This window comes from Vulpes lagopus, chromosome 1 (genome assembly GCF_018345385.1).
Source record: "Vulpes lagopus strain Blue_001 chromosome 1, ASM1834538v1, whole genome shotgun sequence".
Classification (NCBI taxonomy): Eukaryota; Metazoa; Chordata; class Mammalia; order Carnivora; family Canidae; genus Vulpes; species Vulpes lagopus.
Window position 1 is genome coordinate 110068472 of NC_054824.1, and position 18851 is coordinate 110087322.

Consider the following 18851-nt stretch of genomic DNA (forward strand, 5'->3'; position numbering starts at 1 on the left):
ATACAAAAATACAGATTCAAAGGAGTACATGCACCCAGTTTATAGCATTATCAACAATAGCCCAAACTATGGAAAGAGCCCAAATGTCCAGCGACTGATGAACAGATTTGGTGTGTGTGTACATACATCATCTACATATAACAGAAGATTACTCAGCTATCAAGAACGAAATCTTGCATTTGCAATGATGTCAATGGAGCTAAAGTGTATTGTGTTAAGCAAAGTAAGAGAAAGACAAATACTATGATTTCACTCATGTGGAATTTAAGAAATAAAAGAGGTGAACATATGGGAAGGGAGGAAAAGGAAAAAAAAAGGAGAGGGAGGCAAACTCTAAGAGACTCTCAGTGATAGCAAACAGAGGGTTGATGGAGGGAGGGAGGTGAAGAATGAGCTAAATGGGTGATGGGCATTAAAGGGTACTTGTTATGATGAGCCCTGGGTGTTGTGTATATGTAAGTGACGAATCACTAATTCTTCTACTGAATATTATCCTATATGTTAACTAGAATCTAAATAAAAATTTGAAAAGAAAAAAAAGATGGTTGCTATAAAAAGGAACAACTGAAAAACAAGAAACAGAGTTCTAAAACAAAAGAAATGAGGTAATCAGGAGGATGTGCCTAATTAGCAGGGGAACTACCTAACCAATCAAGCTGTTAAACGTAAAACATTCATAACCTTATGGTCAAGAAAGGGACTGTAAACATAAAGCAATTTTGTAACCACTTCTACTTGGTTTTCGAAATACCAGAGAAAAGATTAAGTGAAAACACAGGATACAAAATTATATGTACAATTATGCTTAAAAAGCATTAATATTATAAGGAAATAAATCAAATGTCATACATATTGATGCTGCTGGATGGCATGATTTGGCATTACTTTTTATCTTTTTATTTTTATAATTTGCTTTCCAAATTCCCTGAAATGAACATATTATTTCTACAATCAGAACCTGTAGGAAGATGAAATTTCCTTTCCTTTAAGGATGAATGTTCAAACTTCCTCACACCAATGCCCATCAGGCTGAGAACTGCCAAGAGGCCACTGTTCCTGTACTGAACTCTCCAGAACCATGGCTTCTAACAACACTCTGCCATCAAATGTCGAACTCAAAACCCAGCTGTGCGCATTTCGCACTAAAAAGTACTCTACCTCTAGGTCACTAAGCAAAAGACTACCTTGCCATCAGAACTCAGGTCTTGCTAAGTGACCGATTATTTCTATTTAACATAAACATACAAACCATCATAATTCACTGAAATTAAATTCCTTTTTGTTTCTTGGAAAGGAAAATGACACTTCACCACGTTTTAAAGCAGTTTCTTTATTCACATGATAGTCTGATTTCCTTTGAAAGCTAGAAAATAAAGATCATTTACCTTCTTATTTTGTTTTTCCATACGGTAAACACTGATCTTTCCCTAACTCTCATAAAGGTGAACTTTTAAAAATCTATGCACATACCAAAATCACTGAATAGGAATGTGCAAAGCTGTAGGAAAACTATCACTTGAAAAGTGGCGGATCACAATTTGGGGATATACCCTATTAAGAATTTTTTTATCTTACCGATGATAAATCTAGTTTTCAAAGTAGTGTATTTTGAATGATTAAAAACCAAAAAGAATCCCCACAACAGAGAATCTCAATTTTAGGAGAAATTCTGAGCGAAGATATTTGAAGAAGAAACTAAAAATAGTTTTTCTTTGACCAGAACTTTTCAATTTGATACATATTTTTTTTCCAAGTGTCACTTCTTTTTCTTTTTGTAAAGGTAACAAATCACACACTCAGAATACAATTCTTAAATGTGTTTCTTGTAAATACAAGAATGGGCAAAGTTAAGGTACATTAGTTATAGAAAGAATGAAATAAAGTACTGCATTTAGCGTCACATGTGAACTTAAGGCCTTAGTTACTTGTGATTTCAGTATTAGCAACAGTATATTTCCCTCATGCTTACATACACAAGTAAGCAGGCAGGCAAAGTAAAAATTTCTAAACATGTAAGGAATGAAGACAAACAATTTAATCTATATATTATCAATTAATACAGTTGGACTCTTTCAAAGTAACCGTTGGTAGTAAAATAATCTGATCACATTTGATACAGCAATTAAAAGAATAGAAAGTAGGTCTCCTATACAATCAGAGCATCTCCCAACACGTAAAGCAGTTAAAAAGCCCATGTATACTTTATTTTGCAGATACTGCCCAGACTACAATCTACCCCAAAACCAACATTTGCATAATGCATTTTATAAAATGCCTATCTAAAAATACATTGTATTTCATAATATTTATTACCAATATGGGGTGGGGAGGGAGATTTCTAACCTAAATACTAAAACCAAACATACATGAGACTATTCAACAGCAGCCTGCAATACAATCTTAGGATATGAAATTTCACATACATTTATTAAATAGCATCTTATGCTCATAATTTCAGTCATTTCAAATTAGGTCAAATTTTTTTTCTACAAAGTTTTCAGAAAAGACACTAAAGCTAGAGTCAGGAGAGCAGATATATTAGTTCCAGCTCTGCCTCTACCTACCTGTGAGACACAAGTTCCCTTAGTTCTTGGAAAGGCCTCAGATTCCTCAACTATACAACAAAGGAGCTGAATTAAATGAGTTCTAAGGAGCATTCCCATAAAACGGGATTTTGCTAAATTTTTGAGAACTAAAATTTTTTTTTTAACTGTAGCTATGAAAGATCAAGCTTGATACTTATCACCAATAATGCTGATTATATAGAGAGCTTTAAGCCAAGGAATTACTGATTCTTCATTTATGGGACAAAATGCAAGACATTTTTTCAGCATGCTTTCCCCGTTATCAGAAAGGGAGGGAAATTTTACAATGACTGTAAAACGTTGGAACAACAGTGGAAACATTACCTGTAGTAGCATGCTAGTAATGGATAGGCATTACTTGTTTGTTTTTAGTAACTTTTGCACACAAGCAAGAGGTTTTATAAGATACCATAGAGCACAATGACACAATACATGTGATCTGACAAAATCAAAACATACTCAAAATGAAAAGGCAACCAAAATACTTTAGGGAATATTTCACTCGATTATAATGTATACAGAGACCTGGGCCTAACATACTTCACTGCACCACATCAAGTCTCAAGGACTAGTTTCCCTTTCAGAAAGAAGTGCATCTTTTACAAAACTAACACCTATTTTCAGGAATCAAGAGTCACTTTTATTAGACTGCACTCACTAGAAAAAACTGAATAAATTGTCTCTGGTTCCAAACTTTTCTATGCTAGTACAAGTAAAATAAATGAAGACACAAGATTAACTGTAAGAAAGGATCAGACCTAAAATTCATATTTATACTGAAAATGTGTTTCACATTAACAGGTAGATTTGCAAAGGATAAAGTCATTTTCCAAAAAGAAAATTCCCAAGGCTTGCTTAGTAATTCCAAATTTCCATTATAGAAATTTACTTTGAATGTCAGACTGGACAGGAAACACACCTACTTTTAACTATTATTATGAGATGTTTTAAAATAGAGGAGATATTAGGCTGGTTAAAAAGCACTGGACTAGAACCAAGGAGAATTAGTCTTCCTTGAGAAGTTACTAGAAGAAACTGTTAAGAATGGGTAAAACAAATGCAACACAGCGTACAAGGCATACATACAAACAGACTAAATTATAGTCTCTTTATTCTCATGGGATTTCTTTATATAATCTTGAAGACAAACTGTGATCTTCCAAATTACCAAAAGTAGCCTGAAATGTTATCAATCCCTTTCCTTAATAGAATGAGGACTTTTAACTACAAATACTGTAATATCTGAAAGGGTTTCAATGCAAGATAAAATTATGCATAATAAATTTCAAATTACCATGGACTTTGTGTATCCCCGCCTAATGACACGACACACAAACAAGCTATCGAGCAAGATCTGTTAACAGTTTTATTTTTTTTTTATGTTAAATACCATGGTACCATGGGACAGGATTGTAAGGATGAAAAACTCAGTCAACAACTGCCTCACAAGGGATAAGAAAAATTCTGCCATGATATTAGCAAAGGTAAAGGAGAAAATTTACACTGTAAGAGGCACCATTTCCCCACAGAATACCTCTTGGCATTTCCTGAATGAGTGGGATTAGCAATCTAAATAAATCATATTTCAAGAGGTAACAGCAACAGATAAAATTTAAAGGGATTATTAAAATAACATTTACAAGACTCTGAACAATTCTTGAACTCTTATTAAAACCACAAAGAAAGAACAATTCTTTATTTATGAATTTCATAAAGGACTGAATGTGCAACTGACATCTGCTAGTGATGATCTGGTAATATACAATTTGTCCAGGAGCCGAACAGTTTGTTTTATTGTGTTTTCTAACCGTAAGAGATCATTAAAGGCAAAGCCTATATGACGCTGTACACAAAAAAAAAAAAAAAAAAAAGTCACCGTGGGCCATACTACCAATGAAATGGTAGGTAAACAAATCTTTTTCTGGTCAAGAGAAAAAAAAAAAAAAAATAGCACTCTGCATGCTTTACTCTACAAGATGAACTTCCCTAGAAAGAACCCGATGAAAATGGCTGCAATTACGACAAGAAGGGAAGGAAGAGGACTGGCGACATTATCTCTGAAGGATGCAGCTGAGGTTGATCCAGGTTTATCCGAATGTGCTACCTTTCTGAGCCTTAAGCCTTCATCCTGAAAAAAATATATGCACAAAGAGGTTTTAAAAACAAATATGCATACAGTAAAACTGCCAAGCTACAGATCTATAGCCAGAAAGCAGATTAGTGTGCATGTGGCTGAGATGGGATCAAGGATTAACTGCTAACCAGCATTAAGACAACCTTCTAGGGTGATGGAAACATCCTAACACTGGAGTCTTGTAATGGTGGCATAACTCTGTAAATTTGCTAAAAATGACTGAATCGTACACTCACAGTGGGCATCTTAATGGAATATAAATGATTCCTCAATAATGTCGATTTTAAAAACTAGAGCTGAAAAATTTACTCCTAAAAAACTGAAAAATCAGGTGTAACTATATTTATACAACAGGAAAAAAACTCCACAAAAATATGTTAATAAAAGTGCATGCACTTTTTCCATGGTGGCCCGCAATATTTTTATACTGGTTACCAAAGACCACCATGAACAAAGCTGTGGTCTGACAGGTTTGACACACTGCAGCCAGGGCATCCACACAGCAGAGGCACTGGGAGTAGCTGGCCAAAGGAAAAGACAGGCATTTTATAGGATTTGCAGGAAGGGGGAATTTCAGGATAAAATTTAAATAGCAAGTGTTTCGTTAAGCTCAAAGCAGAAGGTCTATGTGTAGAAGGGTCAGCACTGAGTCTTGACCGCAAAGGAAACACCAAATCCTGCTTCCTCAGAAACGACAAACTACAGCAGCTATGGAATGTTATATACAGAACTCACCTACCCCCCCCACTGGAGGCATGCCCCTAGACTGGAAAGGATGGCTGCTTCTGTGTGTCAAAGCCACTCAGATCCTCTAGATAAGATGGGCTGCTTGGTTCTTACTGGTATGATTTCACATAGCAAAGTTTTGGACAGTATGATTTTAGAGAACAAGGTTTCTCAGTAAGAAAGCAGTAATCACTCAAAATAGGAAGTTGTTAAGACACTTTACCAGCCACTGTGTGACCCTGGGAAAAATACTGATACCTGTTACCTAGGCAACTGGCTTTATCTGTGTCCATCATCCCAACCAGATGAATGACAGGGCAGACTGCTACTTCCTTACTTAGTGCAAGGTCATTTTTATTTTCTCACTTTGATTCCTCTAACATGCTCCGGAACACCAAATGAAAAAGTCCACCTCAGGTCATACTATTTGCAATTACTACATTCTCTGAGGGTTTGTAGGGTTTTTTAGTCTTTGTTCATTAGTCCTGCATGAAGAGAACACAGATTCTCAATCCCATCAAGAACTTTAAAAAACCCTCCTAGTGATTCTGATTTACTAGGTCTGGGGAGGACCTGGTATTTTTTAAAAGCTCACTAGGAGACTGAGATGCACAGCCTGGCTTAAGAACCACAGGACTAGAGGAATAAAAAGAACATATTATGATGGGCCTTATGTATGAAATGTTATTAAAGGGCCTGAAACGGATTCTATAAGCCAGTGATCTTCAAGGTTCTTTTATCTTTTAAACAGCAGAACACTTTTGCAAATAACATTTCCTACAAACAGCCAATGAAGGGGAGAGACCAGCATCCAAATCTCACCTCCCTCCTTGTGCACTCTTCCTATCCCTGCCCTACTTATGTCATTCCTACCATTTCCACTTCTACTCTCCTCTTTGCCAAGAGACAAACTGGCTTTTTGAACAAAAAAAGTACGGAGCATGCTAAGGAGCACACCTTTCATCAAAGACTAGAACTATGCCATGAAGTCATGACAGATAAAGTAAGAGTAACAACAACATCCTTAAAAATCTATGATGTGTAGATAGGTGTGAAATGAAAATAATTTTTCCACTATCCTAAGAGGCGCTGGGGGCCCCTGAGTAGCACTGTGAAAAAGAAAGAGACAATTATTTCAGCACAGATCAATCCAAGATACTGTGCCTCTGATTCACAGTATATACAGTTCCCATATACATTAACAGATGAAAGAATCAAATGTAAATTAAGTCACTTAATTTAGCTTATTTACTTATGTACATTCTTGTATCATCTACTTTGATACAAAAAGTTCCAAAGCCTAAAATGGCAATTTAAAGGTATTCACATCTTGAAATAAGGTACTACTTGTCAAAGGCAAATTATTAATACACTCTGCATATATTCAAATTAGTTCTCATTCACCCGTTCATCCACTTGTTCATTCGAATATATGAATGACTACTATATGCATGTGCTATGAATGTAAAGATGAATGAACACAGGTCCTTGCTCCCAAAGAGCTAGCGCTCACTGGAGGGAGAAAAACCTTTAACAAACAGGTACAGTAAGATGAGGAAGGTTTCATGGAAACAAAGGAGATAGCATTCCAAAACCATACTTCTTTGCTTCTGGGAGGAGAGATTCCTAGAAAAAGTTACACTGAAAAGATGACAAGAACCAAGTACCAAGAGAGAACCATGCATGCGTGAATGTGCTTATAAGGGTAGGAATGTGATTTCAGGGTGATCCAATCAGAAGAAAGAATTCAAGCTAAAGCAAAAAAGAGATCACTGATAGAGAGGCATCTTCAGGTTACTGTAGTCCAACACTGTCCAATATAAATAAAAGCTTCAAATGTGAGCCACCTACGAACTTTTAAATTTCTAAGAGCACATTAAGACAGTAAAAAGAAAATAATAAAATTAATTTTAATAATAAAACTCAACCCAATATAACCAAAATATTATTTCAGTACATAACAATACAAAAAGAAAAGATTTTTTTTTTTGGTACTAAGTCTAAGAAATCAATGAGTATCTTATACTCACAACACATCTCACTTCAAACTAACCATATTGCAAGTGCTCAACAGCCACATACATCCCTACTATATACGGGACAGCACCATTTCAAGCAATTCATATGACCAGGGCATCAAATGTGAAGAATGTTACAAACTAGAGAGGAAGCCAGCAATGCCACAGGCCAGATCACAAATAACTAGGGCACCTACTAGGAAAGGAACTTGCAGGCAATGAGTAGCCTTGGTAAAACTATGAAAAGAGGCAAGAGTGGGGAGCAAAGGCTAAGACATAATCAAATTGGGGAAAAAGAGAAAGAATTGACCAAGGATAAATTTAAAAACTGATGGATAATGTGCCTAATAATATTCACATATCCTAAGATTTCATTTAAATTAACTTATTTTCAAAAACAACTTACTCTCAGATGTCGGTTTTCTTCTGATAGTTTCATCATTTCTCCCTGAAGTCTTTTACATTCTTCCATGAGTTTCCTTGTTTCAGTATCGTTGAGTGAAACACTATGTGGTTTTGGCATGGGTCCATCTTGCTTAGAGGCATTCAGTGGAACAGTTTTGCTAGGTTCCAGATCATTCTGTATTATAAAGATAGTGACACTTTTTTAACTGACCAAAACCCCTTACAGATTTTTAACAAATGCAAATTGAAACTCCATATCTTTTTCAAAAAAAATCCACTTAAATGGAAATTTTTAAGGTTGTGATTTAATCAGAATTTTTTTAAAATACCAAAGGTTACAGTCATTCATGAACAATTTTAGGACTAAATGAATAAAGGTCAGCAGTAACAGAAGTCAAAATAAGCAGCCCACTCCCTCCTCTACTCCCAAAACCCTTCACACTTACCTCCACCACAGCACTTATCATATATCATAATAACGTATTTTTGATTTTCTTTCCTATAATACTTCAAAGACTGGGAGAGCAAGAGTCATTTCTTTTTGTATTTACCCCTAAACCCAGCACTTTGGCCAAGAGTAGTTATTCAATGTAAGTATGCTGAATGACTGACGCCAACCAAAATCCAAATATGAAGGTCATTTTCGGTACTCTGATTCTGCAATTCAAATGAGATTCTGAGGGGTAGGTGTGATATTATCATAATAATTCCAATGAAATAAGGAGACCACCTAAGAAAAACACTTAAAGAAAACCTAACTTCTATTAGTGGGAAAAAATAACAAGGATATAAACACAGAAGGGGAGATAATGAACACAAACTATATCATGGTTTAAAAAAAAGAGGAGAGAAGGGAGTTAATCCCATGCTCTTAAACTCAAACATAAATTAATTCTTTCAAATTATTACTGACACTGTACACTTTAATTAATGAAATTCAATATGGAATCATAGTAGTACTTAAGACACTTTTAAAACTATAAGCTCTAAAACTGTGTTTCTTACCAACACTCATCCAATACAGACAAATATCTAGAGCAGTGCCTAAGTGTCCCAGGGCCTGTGGTCTAAAGTTCTTCAATATCCTTTACCCTAATGTCATCTATACTATCACATACACCATTACAGTTTAGTGCAACAAGTCATCTTTTTAACTAAAATTTTACTTGCTAGAAATCTAATGTCAGATGTTTTTAAAAAGTGCCTTATTCAGATATAACTTCTAACAAAAACATTTCCAAAATCAACTTTATGAAATTCCACAATACTCAATAATAAGATTGAATTATAGATTGATTACACATCTACCACACCATCCCAAGTCCCAAATTTATATTAAGTTTATATTAGTTCGAGGGGCAAACTATTATTTCTTATGAAGGGAATGTGATTTGATCACTATGCCTAAACTCATGTAAAACCATATGTTAATATGCCTACACTCGTGTAAAACCAATAATGTTATAGTAAGGTTCTAATGTACACTATGTATTTGACTGTTAACATGCAGATTTTTCCGTTTTTCTTCAGAAGCTTCTCAGCTGTGAAGGGTTTTTAAGAAACCTAACTTCCGATTTCATCCTCTTTTACAATACAAAAAGTTTCCCTCTTGCTAGCTTTCTTCTTCTTCACCCTATCTTCCCCTGTCCCAAGTCCATCTCTATTAGTAAGAATCTGTTCCAGATGTATATTGCTCTCCACCAATAATATTTCTTAATCCTTCTCTTAACAGTAATTAAAATTCATTTCAAAATGATTTTTCAAGTGTGCTCCAATTCTAACCTAGAAGAAGTCCAAATTGAGAAAAAAAAGGGCAGCTCACTGCCTACCTCTATAAAGATGAAAGCAACAGTCAACAATTTGGCAACTAAGGAATCTTCAGGTTCTGATTAAGAATTGGGAAAAAAAATATACAAGAGAGTTGACTAAAAAATTAAGAAGAGATACATGAAGCCAACAAGTGAAGAGAAAAAAATTAAAGTGAGGAATCATCAAACTCTTCACAACTGGGTTTTTATTTTTAAATTAATTCTTGAAATTCCAGAGAATTTATAATTATGAGAGGGAGGGAGAGGAAACTACCAATCTCATCATTGCAACCCAACTATTATTTATGTATTATCTTTCAGTACTTTCTCCCATACACATTTTATAAAACCAGCATACACTGTAACACTTTTATCTTTATTTATATGTACATCTTTTCATCATTTTAAGTGACACAATATTTCATTAAATACTCTGTGTCTAAGTACAATTACTTAAACAGCTCACTCTTTTTAGACATTTGATGAGTAGCTTCCCACTCTGGAATTTTAAATAACATGTCAACGAGTATCTTCTCATGGTTGGCAGAATCAGATTTTTCACTGAAATTTTTCTTAATGTTATTTTATCAGAGGAAAAGAAATGTCATAAACAATTTGTGGAACACAAACATAAAGGCTAGATGCAAAAGACACAGTGAGGCTTAAAAACACATTTCAACAGTGAGTCAAGTAAGACATGAAACAAGTTACTTGGGAGTACACTTCTGCCAAGTATTATTGAGGCCCCCTACAAACCAGTCAACATACCTAGCGAATGCAATCTAATCTGTGTATATTTAAAGTATAAGCATAAATAACCTAACTTAACTGGAGATTAAAAAGGGGGAGTTAAGCAGAAGGACTGGTTCATATAGTAACCATGTGAAGAGCCTGTTGAAAACACTAAGGCTGCTTTGACTTAAAATATATACTCCCATTCAGGAGTTCCATTAGTGATGTTTGGCTCCAAGAAAACAGCTCATTCCTTGAGAGTTGCCTCAGACTGGTCCAGAAAGAGGAGACTAGTTGTTCTGAGAACCATGAAACAAGCAAACTAGAGGGATTCAACATGCTGTGACTCTTAGGAAACTGATAAATAGTAACATTATATTAACATTATATATAATACTGCAACTAGAATAAAAGGGCAGGTCAAGGCCATGATATCAAGATAAGAAAATATGCCACATCTTGTACATATTCCACTACTTTATATTATTTACCCTAACTGCAATAATCCCTTTCCATCCATGAGATGAACTTACTTCTGTATTCCTTTTTAATAACCTTCAGAATTCCAATTCCAACATTCTAAATTAGCCCTACTAGGGATAATTAGAAAAGAAGAGCAAGGATTGGAAACAAAAGGGGCAAGGCAAAGTATTAAGGCAAAGCAAGTTTTTTTTGCAAATAAAGGCTTGAGAAGGACAAATTTTGAGCTAAAGAATGTATATATGAAGCTACATTCCTGTGACTATTATGAGTAAGGGATATAAATGAATATAAAATGGGAGGGGGAGGGAAACCTGGCAGACTCAGTGGAGAATACAACTCTTGGATCTTAGGGTTGTGGGATCAAGCCCCACACTGGATGTAGAAATTATTTAGAAATAAAATCTTCCAAGAAAATTATTTAATGTCTATAAAGGGAATTAAGATTAAAACTAAGAGCTATGGCATAAAATTTTTAAAGGCATAATTAAGGCCTTGACCTGGGAAGAGATAGTATTTGAAAAACAAGGTTACTGGAGACTTATTATCATCCTAAAAAATCAATTTACTATTTCTGTAGAATCATGATTCCCAGAAGTAATTAAAATCACAAAATCAAAAAAGTATTAGACATTCAGATAAAGGATCAAATTTTTTTAAGCCTTAGTATACATATTCTTTGCAAAGCCAAAATCAAAGTATAAGCAACCTGTTCAAACTATGGGGTTTCCTGAAGTTTCTAACAAGCAAAAAATGGTAAAAGGAATCATACAACAACCACAACAACAACCCAAAAGTCACCATTATCTTATTGACATGCTGTCACCTTGAGTGAATGTTAAGTACACATGTACACATGTATCTCTCTCTCTCTCTCTCTCTCTCTCACACACACACACACACACACACAAGTTCAACTATGACCTAAGATCCTTAGAGTTTAACCACAAATTCTCCAACCTTGGGGCACTGTAAATAACTAACAATGGTTACCATTATTTGCATTTGATAATAAAACAAAATAATTTCATCTTTTTTTATTATATTAACAAATACTTGCCTGGAGATCAATGTTTGCCAGCTCCTACCTTTACTGCTGTATCTGCTAGTCTATTCAAATAAGCTCCTAAATCCTTTTTCAGAGAATGCTCCCAAAATCTCAATGACAGAAAAATTTATTCCAACTTCATAACAACGTTCATACTTATATTTGTCCTGCTCACTTCTGAGATTTTATTAAGTGTTCAACTTGTTTTTTTAGAATAGAGAATAGTTTCCGTGCATGATTTTTAAGTGATATGTGGTTCTACTGAAAATTTCAATTCTATCTACTTCACATAATACACTCGTAATACCATGTGCTAAGTAACTACATTAAGGTAACCAGTAACACTAGTAAACTCCTATAGCTGTTGGCTCCCTAAAACAAACCTTCTGCTTCTCCTGTTTGAACACATTGAGTCCCCTGGGGTCATTCTTCGTATTAAAACTGCCAGGTGTTGGAACTGTGTTGTTGATGCTGCTCATTGAAGCGACAGCCGGAGCAGTCCCTGGTGGAGTTATACCCTGAGGTGGCATGGGAAACATATTCTCAGATTCGCATCAAACTGATTTCTCCTGCATGGTACTAGGAACAACTAACACAGAAATCATTAGGCTCTAAAATATTAACATTTTATTCAATAAAAGTGTATTATATAAAGGAGGTAACACTAATAACTATGTTAAAGCGGAAAGTACAAAAGTTTCTGTAGCTTTTTATATTATTTCCCAAAATTAGTTATGATCATTTTGAATTATGCTAATTAATTGTATAAATCTTATTAAATTCATGCTAGCCTCATGTTGTCCTAAAATGAACACCTTCTAATTTTGCAGCTCTTAAATTTTGTTGCTAATCAATGCTTGTCAATATCTGAAAAACAAGCACTTCATATTTCTTACCTTTGTAAACACTCAACCTGAACAATTTTTAAGTTAAATGAATTCTTTCCTCGAGGTTCCAAAACTACAGTATTTTATAAACCTCTTTTGTACTCAACAACACCCACCTTCAAACAAACACACGCATAAGCATGCACACATACACACATGCCCCTCTCCCAAGACCAATAAACAAACTTAAAGATGTATATAATATTCTAGTATGTCATTATCTCCATAGTTCTCTATTTTCTCAAATTCCTTTAATACAGGTGAAAATAGGATACCAAAAAGTTGAAACACACTCTGAAACAATACTTAGTGATATTTGGGTCACTCACTGTACACAACTGTGAGAACCCCATCTCAATAAATAATGCACTGTCCCTAAGTTCTTTGTCTCAACACAAAACAATGTATATTTAATCTTAATATGTTTTTGTATACGTAAGATCACTGAAATTTCTTGTTCTTGACAACCCATCAGTCTTCATTAAGATAAACTGATATTTTTTTCCTAGAAAATATGTCATTAACATGTTAGATGGAGGGCATAAATGAAATGTGATACATTAAAGAAATGTAGAAAATTTCAAGTAGAACTGGCAGCCTCAAAATAAACTGAAATTTTTTAACTGAACACAAAGAACAGGTGATAAAACATCATAAAATAACAAGCTCATTAAAACCACATTCAATCCTGAAAAAAAAAAAAAGAACACTACCACTAAATAGATATAATACAGTTGATAATAACTAGAAAGAGCTAATAATTCCAAGAACCCAACCCTACAAAATATAACGTAGTCAACACTTTAGTATCATCTGCCTCCACCTATCAACAATCCAGGGAACATGCTGAATGGCACTTGTTTTACTAACGCTGAACACAATTCAAGACTCCATGAGCCATTAATTTACTGAAATATAGGGTGACCACAAATTTTAGTATGCTTAAGAACAGTATTAGTTAATGCTTGTTTCCTGGAATAATTATTAATAGTACCTTCATTTGTAAAATAAAAGGGTTTCTGGAATCTTAGGTCACTCCATCTAAGATGCAAATCAAAGAATTATTTCCCCAAAAAATGCCCACTCTAACAATCGTTCAAAGTAAATTGTTTTGCCAAAAAAAATCATTTCTTTAAATTATAAAAATTTTAAAAACAAGAACTCAACCACTATACTTCTAAATCTGGTACCTTTTTTTTACCCTAGAAGACAACCACAAAATTTCAATCATTTGTTTATATATTCAGTATCAAGGTCCTGAAAAACCTAAAGAAATCAACAAAATAATAACATATCCTTTTCCACTGTTCTTAAGAACATATAAATGCCTAAAAGCTAACAGCATACCTAAAAAGATCCAGATCCTCAAAAAGTATGATACACTTAGTTAATGTAATTAAATTAAACACCTATCTACTTCTTTTTGGGGCAAGATGGGTGAGGAGAACCTGGGGAGCAAGAGTGAGAGAACAGGATGGGGTGGTTAACTTAAATAAGATATACTGAATCAACACCATAAAGTTTAAGACCTCCTTATCTACACCAATATTTCAAGAAGAAAGCATCAAGAACTCTGAAACCTGTCTTCTGCTTTGAATACTAACCAAATTCTTCTAAGTGGACTACTAAAGATCAGAGATTCTAGTGACCGACTCTTTCTTTTTTTTAAGAGTTTATTAATTTTTTCATGGGGGGGGGTGTGGCACAGAGACACAGGCAGAGGGAGAAGCAGGCTCCATGCAGGGAAAATATTCCATGTTCATGGATTGAAAGAATTAATATTGTGAAAATGTCAATGCTACCTAGGGCAATTTACACATTTAATGCAATCCCTATCAAAATACCATGGACTTTCTTCAGAGAGCTAGAACAAATTATCTTAAGATTTGTGTGGAATCAGAAAAGACCCCGAATAGCCAGGGGAATATTAAAAAAGAAAACCATAGCTGGGGGCATCACAATGCCAGATTTCAGGTTGTACTACAAAGCTGTGGTCACCAAGACAGTGTGGTACTGGCACAAAAGCAGACCCATAGATCAATGGAACAGACAGAATAGAGAATCCAGAAGTGGACCCTCAACTTTATGGTCAACTAATATTCGACAAAGGAGGAAAGACTATCCACTGGAAAAAGGACAGTCTCTTCAATAAATGGCGCTGGGAAAATTGGACATCCACATGCAGAAGAATGAAACTAGACCACTCTCTTTCACCATACACTAAGATAAACTCAAAATGGATGAAAGATCTAAATGTGAGACAAGAGTCCATCAAAATCCTAGAGGAGAACACAGGCAACACCCTTTTTGAACTTGGCCACAGTAACTTCTTGCAAGATACATCCATGAAAGCAAGAGAAACAAAAGCAAAAATGACAAATGACGGGACACCAAGGCTCCTTTCATAGTTTGGCTATTGTGGACATTGCTGCTATAGGGGTGGGGGTGACTGGGTGACGGGCACTGAGGTGGGCACTTGACAGGATGAACACTGGGTGTTATTCTATATGCTGGCAAATTGAACACCAATAAAAAAAAATTTATAGAAAGCAAAAATGAACTATTGGGACTTCATCAAAATAAGAAGCTTTTGCACAGCAAAAGAAACAATCAACAAAACTAAAAGACAACCTACAGAATGGGAGAAGATATTTGCAAATGACATATCAGATAAAGGGCTAGTATCCAAGATCTGTAAAGAACTTATTAAACTCAACAGCAAAGAAACAAACAATCCAATCATGAAATGGGCAAAAGACATGAACAGAAATCTCACAGAGGAAGACATAGACACGGCCAACACGCACATGAGAAAATGCTCCGCATCACTTGCCATCAGGGAAATACAAAACCACAATGAGATACCACCTCACACCAGTGAGAATGGGGAAAATTAACAAGGCAGGAAACCACAAATGTTGGAGAGGATGTGAAGAAAGGGGAACCCTCTTGCACTGTTGGTGGGAATGTGAACTGGTGCAGCCACTCTGGAAAACTGTGTGGAGGTTCCTCCAAGAGTTAAAAATAGATCTGCCCTACGACCCAGCAATTGCACTGCTGGGGATTTACCCCAAAGATACAGATGCAGTGAAACGCCGGGACACCTGCACCCCGATGTTTACAGCAGCAATGTCCACAATAGCCAAACTGTGGAAGGAGCCTCGGTGTCCATCGAAAGATGAATGGATAAAGTACATGTGGTCTATGTATACAATGGAATATTACTCAGCCATTAGAAAAGACAAATACCCACCATTTGCTTCAACGTGGATGGAACTGGAGGGTGTTATGCTGAGTGAAAAAAATCAATCTGAGAAGGACAAACATTAGATGGTCTCATTCATTTGGAGAATATAAAAAATGGTGAAAGGGGAATAAAGGGGAAAGGAGAAAAAATGAGTGGAAATATCAGAAAGGGAGACAGAACATGAGAGACTCCTAACTCTGGGAAACGAACAAGGGGTGGTGGAAGGGGAGGTGGGCAGAGGGTGGGGGTGACTGTGTGACGGGCACTGAGGTGGGCACTTGATGGGATGAGCACTGGGTGTTATATGTTGGCAAATTGACCTCCAATAAAAAAAATTTTTTTTAATCTGTATGTCAGAATTCAGCTCCCTATAGAATTTTATCAGTTTATTTGTAGTAAACTAACAAACTATCTAAGCATAACACCATTCCATAAAATTTTAATTTCCTAACAGGCGACCTTCACACTAAGCTGAAAATAAACATACAGAAAAAGGATGTTAAGTAATTTTGTAACTTTATCTATGGATCCTAGAAAGAAACCAATATGTCAAAGATACTAAGGTTTATAAACAGTTTTATCAACTTCATCCGTAGACCATACTGAACTGGAAATGGCAAAATACAATTACCAATAGAGTATTATTACCACATTTTAAAAAGTACTATAAATATGTACTATATGTATTTAAGCATTTTTATTTATGTATATTTACAAATATGTATGTATTTACATATATAAAAGGTTTTATCTTTGTTAAGCATAGTTATTATAGTAAATAAACAAAAACTTTATATTTTGTACCCTAATAAACACTTCAGATTTGGATACTTCCTATTTTCCACAAAAGATGAGAAGCAACATTGAACAAATGACAGAAAAAGTCACATATCAACTCTGACAGAACTGGGTGTGTTCCAGGCTGTACTCAATTTAAGTATATTTCTCAATGATGAAGATTTATTGTAGCCATCTGCAGATTAATGGCACAAGAATGCATTTAAGCAGTAATAACCAGTGTTTCCCAAAGCATATTTTACAGAACACCAGATATTCCACGAGAATTTAATTATACTACATTAAGTACAGAAGAAATTCTGAGTTGAAATATATTTCCTTTATTCAGGGCCTTTAATATACATATTTGCAATGCGTTTACGGGACACGCAGTATACTTGTAGCATTTTTTCAAATTCATTTGACTACAGAACCCTTCCAACCCAATATACTTTGGGAAATACTGCCTTATAAAAACACAACTGTGTTTCAGCTCATCTTTTTAAAACATACATATTAAGCAACTAAGGGCACCCCTAGGCTGTAAATAGTATAGGTACAATTTTTTTGAACATTTGAATTACATGAATTTGAAATACTGATATGTTAAAGTATTAAAAGTTTTATTATTATATGTGCACAACTTGAAATGTGAATTCCAAATACTTCAAAAATATCCATCAAAGAATCATACTGACAAGGCTAGCGAGTCATCTAAGTCACTATACTGCAACAGCACTTCAGATGGTTCAATGGGTACCTGTCCATTCTTCACAGGGTCAGTGCTGGATTTTACACACTTTAAGTTATCCAACATCTTCAAGAACATAAACCCAACTATAAAATATAATCACTATCGTAAGAAATAAAAGGATACACATCATCCTATGTGCTGCTGACATGATTTTACCATTAAAATTTTATCATTTGAAGAAGTGTCTTCAAATGACAATCAGGTATCCATTCTAATTTTGGCAAAAAGAATGCTCCCAGAGAAATTGTGACAAAACTAAAAATCACTGTTTTACACCAGCGCTCAGGCTATGGTCCTCAAATACCATCTCCTACTGAAAAACTCCAGAGCTTCTTGAAGAACTGAATGATTCCAGGTCTGGCCTGGAAATATCTTACCATATTAGATACCAAGAAAATTCCCAAAGACTACCACAGTAAAAAGATTCAGGAACCAACCTGAGGAGCCTATTCGTCACTATGAACACCAATACTGGTAATAACTGAACGGGGTTGAAACTCAAATATGTTTAAGTCCGTGAGTTTATAACAATGTGAATGAGGGTAGAAAGAAAGGGAGGGAAATTGGTTGACTATTCATATCCCAGGGATGTTTGTGACCAAGTCATTTTTTGAAAACTGTAACTAAAGAGAAAGGCATTTATCCTGCCTTTATAAATCCTACCACTGAATAACCAGATGTTAGATGAGTCCAATTTCTAAGCAAATATTAAAACTAATAAAATGAAGTCAAATGACAAGATAACATTATGCAATCCTAAAATAATTAATGAATCTAAATTATACTTTCTCAATTTTGGCCTTATGGATGTTTTGGGCCAGATAATTCTTTATTGTGAGGGTTGTCTTGTGCACTTGCCAGGGCTGAGCAGCATTCCTGGTCTCTATCAACTAGATGCCTTCAGGATCTCTCCCTCAAAGCTGTCACAACCAAAAATGCCTCCAGACATTGACAAATGTACCCTTAGGAGCAAAAATACCTAGTTGAGAACCACTCACTCACACATTGCATACCAAAGGTCACTAACTTCACAAAAAAAACAACCTGATATTATATATTGAGAGAATATATCACCACCCACAAAGCAGTCTTGCCTCTCCCTCACAAGTGAAAATAAATCAAAAACTTACCAAACCTCTAGACCCAATTTTAGGATATACCAGAACAAGAAAAGTTTTATGACACCACAAGGATGTAATCAGCAAAATCCAGTCTATAGGGAAAAGTCTATAGGACAAAGTTAGTCTCTT

At 35.0% G+C, this 18851-nt stretch overlaps 1 protein-coding gene across 2 annotated transcripts in view; it reads right to left on the reverse strand.

Moving 5' to 3' along the window:
• Positions 1-3937: 3937 nt before the first annotated feature.
• VAPA (VAMP associated protein A) overlaps positions 3938-18851 on the reverse strand; it is a 43793-nt gene continuing 28879 nt past the window's right edge. The window contains exons 5-7 of one of the 2 annotated variants that reach the window (XM_041751690.1): positions 12320-12454; positions 7870-8043; positions 3938-4713 (exon numbers count right to left, since the gene is read on the reverse strand). In XM_041751690.1, the coding sequence (XP_041607624.1) occupies positions 4555-4713; positions 7870-8043; positions 12320-12454 (468 nt within the window). In that variant the 3' untranslated portion in view covers positions 3938-4554. The remainder of the gene's footprint in view (positions 4714-7869; positions 8044-12319; positions 12455-18851) is intronic. The other variant, XM_041751700.1, reaches the window with a different exon arrangement.